The sequence below is a fragment of the Vigna umbellata genome, chromosome 2 (assembly GCF_029865625.1).
Source record: "Vigna umbellata cultivar VRB3 chromosome 2, Vumbellata_1.0, whole genome shotgun sequence".
Lineage (NCBI taxonomy): Eukaryota > Viridiplantae > Streptophyta > Magnoliopsida > Fabales > Fabaceae > Vigna > Vigna umbellata.
This window is the reverse complement of record NC_142166.1, coordinates 45,691,411-45,709,152: the sequence shown is the minus strand read 5'-3', so window position 1 is coordinate 45,709,152 and position 17,742 is coordinate 45,691,411. Positions and strand designations below refer to the sequence as shown.

General features: G+C 30.4%; 1 protein-coding gene across 3 annotated transcripts; it reads right to left on the bottom strand.

The window, feature by feature from the left end:
- Positions 1-1,519: 1,519 nt before the first annotated feature.
- On the bottom strand, positions 1,520-12,913 carry LOC124833804 (centromere protein O). 3 transcript variants are annotated; one of them, XM_047308361.2, is made up of 13 exons: positions 12,762-12,913; positions 12,188-12,235; positions 7,896-7,944; positions 7,772-7,820; positions 6,879-6,949; positions 5,566-5,624; positions 5,364-5,456; positions 4,693-4,750; positions 4,372-4,508; positions 4,231-4,287; positions 2,964-3,061; positions 2,277-2,476; positions 1,520-1,855 (listed from the first exon to the last, which is right to left on the bottom strand). In XM_047308361.2, exons 1-13 carry the CDS (start codon positions 12,837-12,839, stop codon positions 1,785-1,787), a joined length of 1,068 nt encoding a protein of 355 aa, XP_047164317.1. In that variant the 5' UTR covers positions 12,840-12,913; the 3' UTR covers positions 1,520-1,784. The 3 variants fall into 3 exon arrangements, with proteins under 3 accessions (XP_047164317.1, XP_087963198.1, XP_087963199.1); XM_088107072.1 differs by having other exon boundaries at positions 12,188-12,232; XM_088107073.1 differs by lacking the exon at positions 12,188-12,235 and having other exon boundaries at positions 12,762-12,902.
- Positions 12,914-17,742: the final 4,829 nt, after the last annotated feature.

Here is a 17,742-nt window from a genome sequence, read left to right as displayed (position 1 = left end):
TATTTGTTTTTTCTGATGAACAAAACTCAATATATTTCCGATCTTAATCAACGTAGCTCAATAATGAATTCAATCTCCGTCTTCTTTTTTAATCTGTTAGTGTTCAGCATAAAAAGGACGATCAATGGATGGTGGAAGCACCTAACAGTACCTCACAATAGAAATTAAACAAAAGAAAATAAGAAGATCGGTGGAGATAGAGCAATTAGAATTTAGATGTGAAAGATAACGTGAATTGGGATGTGCTAATCTGAAATCAGATAAGGAAGATGGATTCTAATTCTGACTTATAAAGAGATTATTCCCCAACCCAACTCCACTGCATAAGATGGTCCGTCCTTCTGTACGTTTCTTTTTCTTTTTTATGGGCTAAGTTATTCCTCCTGTCTGAAGCCATGTGAATGGATGCAAGGAATAACACTCTTATAATGTTTTAGGTGGAGATGCCCTGAACCTTGTTTGAAATTCTGCAAAAAATAGAAACTAGTCACTACCAATATCTATCATGTTTGGTTCTCTTCTCTCCTTTAGTTTCAAAAATTCTTAATTCATTTTCACGCTACTTAGCAATCGATTCCTCATTTAAAATCTATTAATTTTAAAAATAATCCTCAGAAACAAGAAACCAGAAACGAGAGATAAATGTTTTCTTATCGTTTTGTTTTCACCTTGTTTAACTTCTCCCTCGGTTTCACACTCTATCTGTAGCTTGCATCATCCTTCACCTATTGTTTGATAACCTTGTTTAGTTGATTTTGAAAACTAGAGAATTTTTTAAAATAAAAAACAAAGATAGCCTTTTTATTTAAGGGGAGAGAATTGTCAAAACATGGAAATAAACCCTCCAGCGGTATGATCTGTCCTTCCATGGCTGTTTATAAAAGTGGTAAATGTAGCTAATAATAACCCTGTAGCAATATCTGAATTTTTCTTTTCTTCCTCGTTCTTGAAAAGAATTTTGGTGGTCGGCATGCAGCACTAACGCTTGTCGGTTTGGAGATAAGTTTGCCAACAATAATTATCGTTTTTTTGTTGCGCTACCTGGAGATAAAGATTCCAAGGAATAAAGTGATAATTTCACAAATTCGATGTGTATCCCACTTCAAAGATTTTCGAAACGGCAAGTCTATTCGAACAGCACCACCAGTGTACAATGATGCACTCCGAATATGGTGCCTGTTCTTTTAGCTGTCGATAGAGTTTCTATTTTTTAATGTAAAAATCCTCAAAAAAAACTAGAAAACATGTCCAAATAAGATGCATCAACTAAAAATGGACATTGAGTACCTAATACGAACTTAATAATAGCAACCAATTCAAAATTAAATATCAAAATCAAGTTTTGGCATCACAACGCATCGTCATGCAGTCCTCTCATGCCAACAACACAACCGTTCAAACCCAGAGTGCACTTCGTCCGCAAGCATAGCAGTATTGCACTCAGCCATTTACTTCATAATAAAGATGGAACTTGAATGATTAGCAAGCGTTCGTACTTGTATGAAAGATGGAACTTGAATGAAACCAACTTTTACATATATTGAATTATGATAAACCAAAAAAGAGAAATGACAACAGTTTGAAAAGATGAACCTAGCTCTGTCGTAGTAAATTATACAAGACACAGGAGTAGGCAATGAAGGAACAAGAAGGCCACAAGGGGCAACGACAAATGCTAACTGACAGCAGTACAGAAAAATGAACTCATCCTGTGAGGTAACAATTTTGAAGTTACTTTTTCTAATATTTAACATCTACCAAGAATTTTTACAGAGGAATCTAGACTAAGCGGGAGCCTTTTGATGATACGTCTGCTGAAGCGCTTGTGGTAAGTTTAATACAATCTCTGCGTATGCTGGAATGGAAGCAATGTATAAAAAGGTCAGTATAGAGAGAGAACTATCAGTAGAGAGCAGTGAAGAAATACGCATCACAATTATAAGAACAGGGAAGCAGGCTTGTAAAATAAACTTGGGGGAAACTTCCATAAAAATAAAAGCCCTTGCAGTGGAAAAATTTTGAGAATCAGAATTCATTCGTGTGATAGCTTCACCTAGCTGCACACATCCGACTAGGACATGAACAGCTGATGATGAACTACATGGTACAAAATCGCGAAATACACACTGTTAAATATTTTAAATTACATACAAAGTCAGAGTATTGAATGACTTTCATGTTTTCAACGTAAAAGAATTTATTTTATTTTTAACTTGTTATCATGTGCTCACACGCAAAAGAAAACTGCTTTAAGAAAAGAAATAAAGTTAATGCACCTTCTGGTAAACTCATGGTTCGTAAGGCATCTTCTGCATAGGTTAAGCGAATTGGAGTAGAATGACTTCCAGAGAGTCCATCTTCCTTCCTGTTCAAAGTTGCTGTAGTATTTTTATTGAACATTGGCCAGGCTAGCACTGATATTCGAGTTGGGAGCACCGAAATTAGATCAGCATATCGAAGGCTGACTGTCACCTTGCTGAAACAAAAAAGAAAATTGATTGAGCACAGAATATCTCTTAACCTCTTGTTAGTTTTTCTCTTTGCATGTATATCCAATTTCATTGCAGGAAATTTTAATAATAAACTTGACACAGAAAGAAATGTTAATAAATTTTAAATAAAACAAGAACTTTCTTAATTAAGGTGCAAACAAATCAAAATTGTAAAAACTACAAATGTTCCTTTCATAAGGGCCATTTCTCCCGGCACCCCAGCTACATGACCAAAATTTTTGGCATAATAAAGTTGATAGAAGGAAAATATAGACGGAGACAGATAATTGATCCCAAGGGAATGCAATTATAATCCAATTCCAAATCAGTAATCTGTGCGTCAAAGTCAACCTATATATATATATATATATATATATATATATATATATATATATATATATATATTTCAAGTGCTACCAAAACTTTGAAGAAAAATGGTTCTGAAAAACAAGATTAATACAAGATACTAACCAATCAGAATCATCCAATACAAGTTCGATCATATGGTAGGGAAGGCTATGATAAAGCTCTCTAATTTGATTTCCATAAAGTTCCTTTATAAGTCTGACCTGCATGATATTCACAAGAGACAAACAAAGATGCGTGTTTTTTGTATCAGAATAACTTAGACATAGAACTCACAAGCAAAGGTTCTTTATCATTGCAGAGATTTCTCAAATTTCAAATAATGATTGATAGATTAATGTTTTGCACATACTTAATAATGGTCCATGTTGTAATCTTAATAGTAGAACTAGTAAATAAAACTAATAGAGAAAATAAAATTAAGCTGCCTATTTAGAACACAACTTGTTTTCATGTACTATCAATGTAAAGATTGTTTATTACATTCTCAGCTAATTAAAAATCAGCCTAAATATGACTTTTAAATTAATTATTACAAAAGTCACCAACAATGTCACTGTACATGACAAAACTAATGAATGACTAAGTAAAAACAGTTACACTATGAAGCATTCTAATTAAATTCTTCAAACATTCTGGGACAAATGCCAAATTCTTATGCAAACCCAACGTTTAACTCTAATGCACACATTATTCAATCATAGATAGTCCTCACACACACGGGACAAAAGACACTGGAAATTTTGTACGTTTCCAACTTCATGCGATTGGGACAATTTGAATAGTTTAAATACCATTCAAGCCTTTATTAGAACAATTTTGAATAAACCTTTTGCATGCTGAGAAAGAAAGTATTTTAGCTTCAGCCTTTTCTATTTAACTATTCATTTGATGAATAAGAGTAAGGGCGTAAATCCTACAAGATACCGAGTTTGATAAATTTCACAACCAATGTTTTTAAACGGGTTGAAAGAAGTACTGCAACCTGGAATAAAAAATTTCACAATTTTCCAGAAAAAATAAGTGAGAGGGAGATCATCTGAAAAGTACATGCCTCATTGATACAGGAGATAGTGATTGGAGAATCCGAACTAACAATGACATGTCCTTTAGCAACAGTGTATAAAATAATACAAGTAAATATATTTGACCAAAATCCAGTTTTCAGTGCAGGGGTAAACCAAGTCTTAATAAGACATTTCTGAACATATAGATACATAATAGTCAGAAAGTACTTTCTTTGCACAATTGTAACTGTAAACCTTTGCACATAAATAAAAACAAATTCATGTAGATAGTGAAGACAAAATATTGGTATTCCAAAAATAAATGAATCAAACTCTCATAATGATTACATACATGAACAATCTACCTGTTCCCGTCTATCCACAAAAGCCTGCAATAGATCTCCAACATGGTCTATGAATTTCTGAAAGCAAATCAATAAAACAATGGTTATTAGAAAATGAAAATTGAAATACAGTGTAAAGGCAATATATATAAATGCCTTTACCATTGCATTGGATGAAAGGAGATCATTTTCTATTTCACGTATTGGCAGGAAAAATGGAACGGTGTGTTCAAGGACAGTCATCTTTTCAAGAAATGACTTACTCTCCAGCACACAATGGTAAAATTCACAAGGTTCACCTGGCAATAAATGAACAGGCTATATCACTTATCATCATTTAATGGCAAAGGAAAAGACAAAACGGAAGGAGGGGGCAAATATAAAAGGTCCTGCATCTGTCTTGTTATTTACGTAATCTTATGAGCTAAATAATATGTTAATGCATGAGAAAAATTATTCAAGAGAAATTTGATTGGCAATTACCAGCATACGATGTTTCATACTGTACGCCAATTCTTGCTCCTTCCAAACAGCAAATTACCTGCCAACAAATACACAACCAAATTCCAATATTTAAAAGATGATGAGCTGATGAGAAAGTTAAGACAGAATACCAACTAATCTATACACAATCTCAAACACTCAGACAGACCAATAATTAAGTTATTAATAACATAAGGAACATCAAGATATGACAAGAAACACAAAAAAAAAGCATGCAGCAAGGAAGCGAGACCGCACATCATAAAGACGACTAACTTGAAAATCCATGAGCACAGTACCAAGGAGAAGCCATAAATAACTTCCAATCTCATAACAAGTTAATAGAGAAACGAATGAAAATGAAAGTGATCGCTCCATCCATCCTCACTAAATGATTGCAGAAATCAAAACCCGTAGTTTCTAAACATAGCATAAAACACACCCCGACTCCTCTTAAGCACTTCAGTTTTCTGGTTCTGTCCCTTAGACAATTGAAATATAACTGACCCCGAACTTCTAATCTGTTACTTTGTCACTTGTGCCTTTTTTTCCCTTCTTGGGGTAATGTATAGAATCTTTGAAATGAATGCTAAAACATTTACAAGTATAATATCTTTTACTGAAAAACAAATCATTTGCAATGAAAGGCAGGTGAAGCCATGTAATATTACCTTGTTTCCAATTTTATATGTAATTTTTTCATGAGGACATGACAATATGTCAGCATCCCCATGCATTGCTTTTCTGTCTGACTCCATATGCACCTGATAGTGTGCAAAAAACGAAAGTGAAACTGAAAAGAATTGATAATTATAGAGACCACCAAATATCAGAACAAGTCAAATAAAAATGGTAGCAATCAATAATTAATACCCGCTCTCTTATTGTAGCTAGTAGACCATCATTCCACGCATCCCCATCTAAACATATCTCTACAATAAAAAATGGTGGTTAGAAATAATTTTCTGGACATCTATACAGAAATGAATAAACAAAAGACGTTGGTCAGTATCTCAGATGTCAAAGAGTATATATTGGCAACTGAGCCAAGATTAACGTCTTAATAATCTTCTCTACTTAAAATGCTTTAAATTATAGAACGTTTATTCTGATCAGTTCCCTTTTCTTATTCCATGTATAAGATTTTTTATTTCATTAGGATCCAATTCAATTCTTACTGGTATAAAATATATTGTGAATATTTTGACATTTTAACAGTAATATTTCAAACAATAGATAGGTAACAACAAGATCAACTTATGTTTATGCAGGGTTGGGCCAAAGGCACTGAAAAATCTTATTGCAATTTATATTCAATGTTTAAAGGTTACCCTGTTTCAACCCAATCCAGTCAGTGCTTTGTCTCCTCTGGCACACAGGCTTGTCATACACATGAGATAATATAAACAACTACATTTCCATATATGATGCAGGAAAAAATATCACTCTGATCCTCCAAAGAAAGTTGACATTAACTTAGCTCCCCAATCAAGAAAACCAATATTAAAGTCAACCTTTTGTGTGCAGACTGTGAGAAGACTGTTGATGGAGCTTCTGATTTTAAAAAGACTAAATTGAAGCAACAAATCACAATCTGATTGAGGGGTTAGATTGGTGCTACTTTCCATAATAGAAGGACTTAATTAATGTCAAATTTATGTGGAGGGCCAAACGATACCCTTTCTATAACTGAGTGCCTAAATTAATGTCAACATTTGCACTAATTAAGTCATGGGAAATAGAAAAAGAAACTCCTAGGATACTAGGTTACAGATAGATACAATAGAAAACAGCTTTTTTGCTCAGAAGATAATATTAAATTATTCTAACAGAAACAAATTAAAATTTCACAGGAAAATATTCCATGTGATTAGCATTTGCTTCTCATATATCCCGTCATTACCAATCTTACTATGATAAAAAAAATAGTTTTTAACTATAGGGATTTGAAAATATTGAATGGATGCATACATATGAAAAACCAAAAAATTTGGAAGGTTTATAGAAATGAACAAAAAACAGTAATTGAAAAGGCAAAAAAAAGAACCATTTCAAAAGGTAAAAAATCATATCAGCTACACTAGAGTACAACAAAGGAAATAAATGACGAAAAAAAATTGAGACCACGCAGCATCTACTGCTAATTTATTAAAGAATTCATCTCCAAAGACCAAAGTCAAAGCTACCTTCAGTTTGAGAAGCTCGTGCAGCTTCGAACTCTTTCTGCAGACGCTCAAATATTATCTTGTCCGAATCCCTGTGAACCCAATATTAAAAAGATTGTTACCACAGCATACAACAACTAATGGATGTCATGAAACCACAGTATTAAAAGTATCATAGAATGCATTAAGATATTGACTGAGGAAGAGAGAAGAGACCTAAACATCTTCTAGTGACCAAAATACACCTTGATTGCATGAACAGCATTTTCAAAACATGCTAGACATTACACATAAGAAATCTATAAAGAAAAATGAAAAATAGAAGAGATCCTTCTTACTAATGATCTGGAATGTTTGCACATGCTATGATGTCAACATCTAATTGCAACAAAAGGTCTGACTTGGCATGTCAGTCACGGTTATCAAACCCATATAGCATTTAGCAATCAGCCCAAAAAAAGTTATATAAAGACAGTGCCTAGTGAGACGACCCTATAGATTATAGGTTTGAGATATAAAAAATCATTGCATTATACATATACAAAAGCCAAAAAAATTTAAAAGTACTAGGACAATTAAAAAAAGGACAGAATTGTGAAATCCACTATAGTTATCTAAATTCTTCCCAATTTCCATCTTATCAACCACAAACTTAATTCATGCATGTTCACGTAAAAAGACCAAGAACTTCAATGGTTTCCTCATTGAATACATGAAATATATTTCTAATCCTATCCCACCCACTGGTATACAAGTAAACAATAAAGTAAAAAATGGCACAGCATACAAAGCCAAGCATCAGCATGATAATACTATCATATTAATTTGCAGGTCAAGTGTCTGCACATTGATGACTTTCCAATGACAAATTGTACTACAGAAAGAAGCCGTCAGCATCTTCAAGAGTGATTTACCTGGCAAGACGTTCTGTCAAATCTCCATGTCTTTTAAGCAAACTTCCAACTATCATTGAAAGAATAGAATAGCTGACATGTAATGTAGAAAATAGATATAAAACCAATGAGATAATAGACTTACATCTAGTTCGGGTAATCTCCAATCGATTATCATCATCTTGCATAAAATTCTGACAAAAAAGAGAATTCAGCTTTAGTTTCAGCAAAGAAAAAGTACTAGCAATACACAGAAACAGAGAACTATGTAACTTACATAAATTTTCCGTTTTTAATTTTAAAACATTGAATATGCTAAAATGCACAATAACATCATGTAAATTTTTTCTTCAAAGCCATTAGTATACCGCTTAACACTGCTATGCATTTCTGAATCAGTGTTCTATCAAACAGAAATCATTAAGGGTATGTTTAGGAGAGGAATTTTATAGGGAATGACGAGCAAATTGTTTATTTTTAAATTATGAAATATTTTTTAACAATTTTAAAATAAACAAAAGATCAGGACATTAAAGTTTTGTTAATCTATTATTTTATATCTTTAATTCTAAACAACTGTCAAATTAGAGAATATTTATTAAAAAAATTCCCTTTTCTTCCTTTCCCTCTAAAACCAAACTCTCAAAATATACAATAATGTCAACATACCCTAGCCTTATGTTGAGTCAACCAAAACAAATGCAAGCAATAATGCACATTCATTTCCCTTTTGCTGATGATCTTGAGACCAGGAAATAAGATAAAGCAACAAATGTTTCTTTTCCATTAAAATAATAGCTACAAAATCAAGAAATGGCTTCATGACATAGCTATTCTTGCCCTTGATTAGAAATTGAAAATTTTAAGTACTACTCTTCCAAGTAGCTTAGTTATTGTGTTCAGTTGAGCTAATTGTTCTCTTGAGAACATCGGTGGTTACTTATTATTTTTTAATCATTAATAATTTTTAAAAAATAGATTTTAAGTCTAACTCAACCCTACAAAGTTAGCTTTTAAAGTGAGATTTGCATCCACTTATATATCATAAATGCATCGTATCTCTAGTCAATGTGTAATCTCCAACACACCCCCCAAACCAATATACATATCGAGTTTGGCACCAAACATTAATCGGTGGTCTGATAGTAGATGGCACGATAACCTAACCAATCTTGCAAGGATAGGATAGGTTTTGGATGGCTTAACTCAATCATACAAAATCTACTTATAAGGTGACACTCACTTATATACTGTAAATTCGCTCTATCTTTAATCGATGTAAGATCTCTAACAATAATATTACTTATAGATAATTTTGTTGAGTGGTACATTCACATGAACAAATCCAAGAAATAAATTATTTGTTTCTTCTCTCTTCTCACATGGTGTCTAACATCTCAAGACTACAGGGCTCTGCTTTGAAGAAGGAAAGAACAGACTCTTAAGTAGTTAGTACCCTATAAACTTGACTAGGCAAGCTGAGTGCTGTCATGTTACACTGCATTACTGCATTTCCGACAATCAAATTTTACCAAGGGAATAGGACTTTCCAACATCCGAAGTTCTTTCAACTTTTCTTGTATGCAATAATTTCCAGCAACTTTTCCTATGAACATGGATGGGTACCAAGTGTCGTCAAATTTTAGTGTATTACCACCTCTCCTAAACATTTCCAATGGCCATCAGAATTTCAAATGGCATCATATATTACATTAGCAGTTTTATAGAATTTTCAATTCTTAAGGGGACACCGGGAAGAGAAAATGTATATACAAGAAAAAGGAATACAATTCATCTGGCTTTTTATTAATGTTGAATACCATCATATATTACACTGTAGAAAGTTTGGTTATCAAATTTACGCATATAGCCCAAATACCACTAACAAACCACTTGTACAGGAAGAGGAAATTTATATATAAGAAAAAGGAATACAATTTGAGTAGTTTTCACTAATGTTGGCTATGCAAGAACAGTAAATGATAGGAGATCCACTAATGGAAATTTCTTTTAAGAAACTTGTAACTTGAAGAGGCAGAATACAGAATGTTGTGGCTCAACCTATGGTAGAAGTTGAGTTCCAAGCTATGGCACAAAGTATTTGAGAATAGCTTTGGTTTTAAATTATTATAGAATACTTGAAGATTAAAGGCAATGGACCTATGAAGCTCTAGCCTGAAGATAGATCAGCAACCGACATAATTCATACTGCTTTGCATGATCAAATGAATAAAAGTGACGTCAATAGGCCTTTTATCAAGGAAAAGCTTGATGTTTGATTTGCACTCCATATATATGTACCTCCACTAAGTCAACTTGCAAATACTCTTACCAAGAGATTGCACAATTCAGATTTTGAAAGAATTATGTGCAAGTAGAGGATAGGAACGTCTATTCTCCAAGGGAAGCAATGGGAATAGTAGCAACTCCAAGGGAAGCAATGGGAATAGTAGCAACTCCAAGGGAAGCAATGGGAATAGTAGCAACTCCAAGGGAAGCAATGGGAATAGTAGCAACTGATGAGTACTACTATTCGAAATCATAACAGCTGCTATCACAGCAAAGCAGTGCAGAGTGGTGCTGTATAGAAATGATGACTTATTGCATCACGATTTACAGTTGCTGTCGCCACAACTACCATTGCTACAGCGCAATCACACCCTCATTTAATTCTTTCCAATAACTTTCATGCCTTATTTCAAGGAATGTATGAACTCTCAGCTATTTTGTTTAACTTGATTTGCTCTATCAAATAATCATTTACCCTCAAGTTCAATCATCTTAGCTTCATAGTTATCAATCCTGAATTGCAGTCCCGTAGCAGCTAGATCATAAAACAGTATTGGTGGATAGCAACAAGTAGGATGAACACTATTTTAAGTATTATAATTATAAAAACAATAAAAATATACTACATATAAATATTCAGACCAAAATGAAGAAATTCACGTTAAATAATAGTTTACTCATATATTAAGACCATAGTAGTTGTTGAAATTTCTCATCGATTAGAAACATAATTAATGTATTCCTAATAAGGATTGAGTAATTCTCCCCTTAAAGACATGGATTAGGGATTTCAGTTAAGCCCAAACTAAAATAGTATAGAAGTCCATCCCATGTAGATTGGTTATTAGACTACCAATGTATGTGTGCACCTTAAATGCCAATTATTAGTTAAACGTTGTTATTATTGGGTCATCACATTTGTCCATGTTGCAGATGTATAGTCTTGGCATGAAGGTTAGAATTGAGATCATCAATCAACCAAAAAATGGCCGTAGTAATCCTTTTAAGGCTTAAACAGTCCTCACCTTACAAAGCTACCATCAGGTTATGTTAGACTCTAAATAACAAGATCCATTATTGCATCACCAATATTTGCTACACTCTGGATGTTTAGTCTTGGGTGAGTGTGATGGGGTTGAGATCTCACACGGGCCCATAACCCAGGTCCCAGGATCGGAACCTGGCTCTGATACCATGTTAACAAGTGGACTTTAAACCTAACTCAACCCACAAAACCGACTTTTAAGGTGAGATTTACATCCACTTATATATTATAAATTGGCCTGATCTCTAGTCAATGTGGGACTTCCAACAGGTCTTAAGCCCGTATTCTAAGAGTAATAAGTAAAAAGAATGAACGATTGTAAAATGAATATAAAGAAAAAATAACAAATTAGCATAATGTAAGAAAAAATAACAAATTAGCATAATGTGAACTAAGAAGTCTGAAGGAATAAGAAAGAAAAGAACAAAAGAACGTCCTGTAAAGTGCAAGTGGACAAAAGTAATTTTTTGGGGAATGGCTAATGAAGAAGGGATTCAAGTTCTGTTACGTTTCTAAAGCAAAAATGCATTAGAATAAGGGGGAGAAATCATAACATTAATACTCCCGTACAATATTATTTACAGGGGTAAAAGTAGGATATTGTAACCTATAATGTGGCACAACTGCTATGTTGCACAAAAAAAAGAAAAAATCTATTGTTAAAGCCTTCACCACTACTAAAAACCACTTCATTATTAAATCCCATGGCATCACAAGGCTGCTCTCATCCTCTCCTTTATTACCCCACCATAGCACCACAATAGTGCACTATTAGCTAATGTGATTAGCTACAAGTCAGAGATCACCAAAACTACTAGAAAACCAATCCCACCAGTGGCCAGACATTTACTGCAGAGGGATGAAACCTCTAGACCTGCCATATCCATTTGGCATTTTGACTCTAAAAAAGAAGAACGAAATGGAAAGAATCATTTTGGCACTGCATCTGTGTGTTTTTTCCCTTATTCATGCTCAAGCAAGTCAACAATAAGGTAGTATAAACAAAAATGCCAGTGGAAAGAAATCCATAAAGAAAATTAACAAATCTTCTTCAAATGTTCATCCAAATTAAAACTTAATATCATGAAAGTGAGAATCATTACCACTTCCCCAATTATTGCAAACGGCCCACCAAGATATTGTTCAAACTGCTGAATTATTGAATAACAATCAGTTCACATAAAAAAGAAAAAAAAAAATTATTAATCATGAACCAGCAAAAAAAAATCAACTCAATAGCATCAAACCGCGTAAAACAAAGTCACAATTATAATTTACAAGTAACTAGTCAGTAATTACACTTGAAAACCCCCCCGGATAAATTCTCAGATGATCGTTAACCCCAAACTTTACCCGAACTTATCTTTATAAAATTAAATCAACCTAATACATCAGAAACCCACTTTATATCAATAACCTCACGATTTTGTTAGGGAAGGAAATCACGAACCTATCAAGATAACCTATACGAAGTAAGATGAAGCAAACAAGCATATAGTTCCCGAACTCTACGATGAGGTATAGTCCTATGTATAATTGGGATTAATAGTGAAATTCAGATGAATAAACACTAAACTAGGTTTTATAGTCACTCCGTCATATTTACAGTGGCAGGTATGCACAAGCAATACTTGAAAGTTGCAACACAGTTTCGTAACTAGAGACAGACAGACAGACCTTGCGAGAGGATGAATCCGCGGAGAAAGGATATTTTCTGGGCCTCTTCCGCAGAGATTCTTCCACATCGCTCTCCATTTCAATCACAAACAATGCCTTCTTTCACTGTGCGAACTGGTGCGAGGCACACTATAAGTGTGAGTGCCCACCCAAAAACGAAAAAATAAAATACCGAGATGGGATTTTTAGTTAGGTTCGGCCTACTAGGAAGTGAGTCACGCTAGATGATGTAGCCCATAAACAACAAAACTTGGGTCATTTTTTTCTGCACCATATAAAATTTCTTGATGCACCCCATCAAAAGCCTCTGAAAAATTATTTCCGTAATAAAATTGGAGTGATTGTCAACAAGAAAAAAAATATTCAAATTTGTGTTCCGAAAAATAATTTGTCTCTTTTATCTTGCTGCCATGTCATTATTGTCTATGTGTTATTTATATGGATGCAAGGAAAGAAAGTGGTATAGTTGTGCAATCCTGAAATAATTTTTTTACATTAAAAAAATTATTTCATTGTGTAATTCAAATATTAGAAAATGGCTTTTAAATTATACAATCCAAAAATACATTATCAAATTATGCCATCTAATATTTCTTTGTAAAAAAATTAATGTATAATTTAAAAAATACTTTTATATTAAAAAATAATTTTTGAATTATACTTCCAAATGTCAAAAAAAAAAATTTTAAATTGCATGACCTGAAAATAAAAATAACTTTTAAATTTTACAATTTGAAAAGTTTTTACGTAGAAAATAATTTTCAAATTATACATTTGAAAACTTTTTTATATAAAAAATCATTTTCAAATTATATAATTAAAAATCATTTTTATAGGTATATTGGAAATTTTCGCCTTCACAGAGATGGAAGAAATATATGAAAATGTGACAACAAATCCCCATAAATTAATTGTTTGCGAAAAAAATATGCTACTACTTGCTTCTATTAACAATAAATAAAATAATTTTAAATTATATCAGACAGTAATGAGTTAACTTTCTAATGAGTTAACTTTGTCTTTAACTTTCTAATAAAGTTATAAAAAATAATTTTGTTCTGATTTTTCTGAAAAAATTATTTAGAAATATAATGTTATGTGGGTTTACTTTGACCCAAATTAAATTAAAAAAAATTGAATTATAAATTTGATAAGATGATAATAAGATATTTTGAAACTTTTTAAAATTGAGTGCCTCAAAATAATTAAGAGGTGCATTATTTTTTTTAATTTCAGAGGTGATAAGAAAATTAAATTCTCTTAAAATGTTGTTTCTTAATTTAAGGGTGACAAATGGGTTGAATAAGTAGCTCTTCGGAGCCATAATACTTTTTTTTAAAAAGCTATTTACTTATTTGAAAGTGATTTCCTAATATTTGTTGTGAAAGAGATACCAACTAATCATATCCAAAAATGAATACTATTTATTTGTTATGGATTCGTAATAAAGAAAAATTATTTGTTATTTATCTCATTATTTATCAAATATCCATCTCATTATTTATTGTCTGTGTAAAAAATATCTAAAAATATTTTAAAATTTATGGATATATATATATATATATATATATATATATATATATATATATATTAGCATATATATTAAAATATATGTTTTATAAATTTATAAAATAAAATCTAAAAAAATAAAATTATAAAATATAAAAAAATAAGTTAGATATAAACTAAATTTTAACTTAATAAAATATCAATTAAAATTTATTTTTATTTTTATTTTTTATGAATAATATATATTTATGGTATAATATCATACTTAAACCATTTATAAACAAATATTAAAGTATTTAATAATAAATATCCGTAAATAAACTATCCACAAATATCTATTAATACAGATATTTTTTCAACTCTATGTTAGAAAACTTGATGTACTATACATAATAAAAAGAATTATTATTAAAAATAATTGTACAAGTGTTACATTGGGAATAAAACATATCCTTTCATCAAATTTATTAATTCTTACATTTATTTGAAAAAGAAAATATAAGAACATTGTGTAGAAAAAAAAAATATATATATATATATATATATATATATATATATATATATATATATATTTAAAAGATTAATTTATTATTGAAAAAAAAAAACCTTAATGATTAAGACATGAATAACATGCAACATAATTTTTGAACATACAGAATACAAAACATTATCATTTTTAAAATCATAGTGAAAAAAATATTTTTTAACAGTCTTTAAATTAACAAGATCATCAATACTCTCACATAAAGATATCAACAATGTTAATGTGAATACATCCATATGATCATGAACTTATAATGATAGTCTTTGTAAGTAAAATGTAATGAAGCTTTGAGTTATATCAGTGATCCAAATGATACAATTCAAACATTACATTCATTAAGATCACATAAATACTAATAAATATCAGTATCATAATATGACATTTTGTATATAATAATAGCATTATTATGTTTCGTTAGAACTATGGATTACAACAAATGTCATTAAAGTATGCTAGTAGTACATATGTTAAACAACATGGATATTTTTTCATAAAAGTATCACATTACAGAAAACCCTTTTCTTTTCATTTATTAAGTCTACCCATAGAAAATTAAAAAAACATGTTAAACAAGAGATATTCCGGTGACTAAAGCATAGTGAGTTCAACTAGCAATAATCTTTGTCACTAAAGTCATGTTGGAAAGTTGAAAAGGACATTAAAACTATGTTAGTTTGGTTTCTATAGTGTTAAATAGTGTTTTTTTTCTCTCACCATCAACGAAGCTCCAAATCACAAATATATATATATATATATATATATATATATATATATATATATATGTGGTTCGATTTGTTTTATTATCTTTCATTGCACAATTTTTTTATTTTCTCCTTATTTAACTTGTTAAAAGTTCACGTAATTCACTTAGATTTACAAAGTATTTTTATCTTTGATCACAACCTTAATTTTACATTTTTTATTTGTGATTTTATTTAGTTGTGTATTCACTTTCAAAAATCACAAACCTCAATTTTATTAAATAAAATAATTTATAGGATAGACATTTGATTACTTTGATTAAATATATTTATTACTATCAAATTATTGACCAAAATAATATTTTTCATTCATATTTTAAAGTATGTATTAATTTCGTCCTTACACCATATAAGAAAAACATCATTAATGACAATTGGTATTAAAATCTTTTTGATGTGAAAAATCAAATGTATATAACTAGATTTTTTTTTCTTATAGATAATGAAACATTGTTCTCACTTCACGTAACTTGGATTATAAAGATGACCACATACATGGTTAACTTGGTGAACGTGAATGAAGAGGTGGTAGATCCAATGATTGGTGGTGGTGAAGTTGAAGGTGATAGTTACGTGGAAAACCCTGAGAATAGTTATGATGGTAAGGTTGGTGAGGTTACGTATTATAAAGTGGGTTTAAACCAGCTTGTAAGGTGAGGTTTGCATCTCACTTATAAACAACGGGTGAAAACAGAAATATTCACTTAGAACTCGCTAGGATAGACTCTAACCATAACTCTAATATCATATTAAGAAGTGAGTTTTAAACCTAACTCATTCCTACAAAACTGGCTTGTAAGGTGAGGTTTGCACCTTATTTATATATTATAAATTGGCCTTATTTCTAGTCGATGTGAAACTTTAACATTACGTAATAAAGGACCTCAAGTTCTTCCTACTACTTCCAAACCTAACTTCATAAGACGGTGATTCAAGAGTTGGAGTATGTGTTTATCTTTGTAGCCCTCGCACATGACACTATTAGTTGTCTTAAGACAATTAATATTCCTGAAATTTCAAAATGAGGTTGTTTGTGATTACTAGGGAAACATTCTAATGTTGTTTGTTGTCAAATATGTTTTACATTATTTTATAAATTGTGATGATGAAATTAATACAACTTAAGTAAATAATATTGAAACATAAAATATATATTGAAACACAAAATATATTTAATTTTTCTTACTTTTACTTATTTTAAATATTTTTATTATTTATTTTTCAACATAAAAAAAGTCTTTTACTCTCAATTGTAAATGTTTAATTAAATAAATTTTTAATTTAAATATCTTTACTTACATGTCAATTAGGCTATTTCATTCTATCGATGCCTGAGTTACTTAGTTTAAATTGAACTTAAATCGATTTAACTTGATTTAGTTTTAATCTATATTATTTCGGTCATTCTATAACCTATACTATTTCGATCATTCTATAAGTTGATGTTCTCTTATCCAATTTAAAATTTCATAATTTGAAAATATTTTCCTAAAGAAAAAGTTTGAAAATATAAAATTAAAAAACCTTAAAGAACTTTATAAAAAATAATATCAATAAACATTAACTACAAAATATGATTAATATTATATTTTTAAAATTTTTAACAATTATTTGATAATTAAGTAATTTTTTAAATTTGATAATAGTTGAAATACCTTTAAAAAACTGTTCACTATATTTAAATTGTTTTATTCAAAATAACATTTAAAAAGAATAAATTTAATTCAAATATAATGTATTTAAATGTTTTAAAAATAAAAATTGTAAAATTTTCTATCAAAATACAAAACTAGTTATTTATTTAAATAATTTTTACATTCAAAATTAATTATTTATTTGAATATGCATTTAATTTACTATTCTCATAATTACTTTTTTTTTCTTTGTTCCACTTCTAATTACTCTCGTTTTGACCTAGTTCTATCTATTAAAGATATTTAATGTTTATCGTAATAATTTATCATACAAAACAGTAATTTATTTGATGCAATGTAAAAAAAATTATAAACTAGAATAACAAATAATAATTTTACAAATATTATTATGCAGGTATAAAAAACTGGTTTTAATTGTCAATTATTTCCAACAAAAATAAATAAATACAACATATATTTTTAAAATAACGAGGAAAAGACCCTGTTTTAAGAATGACCAATGCGAAAGAGAG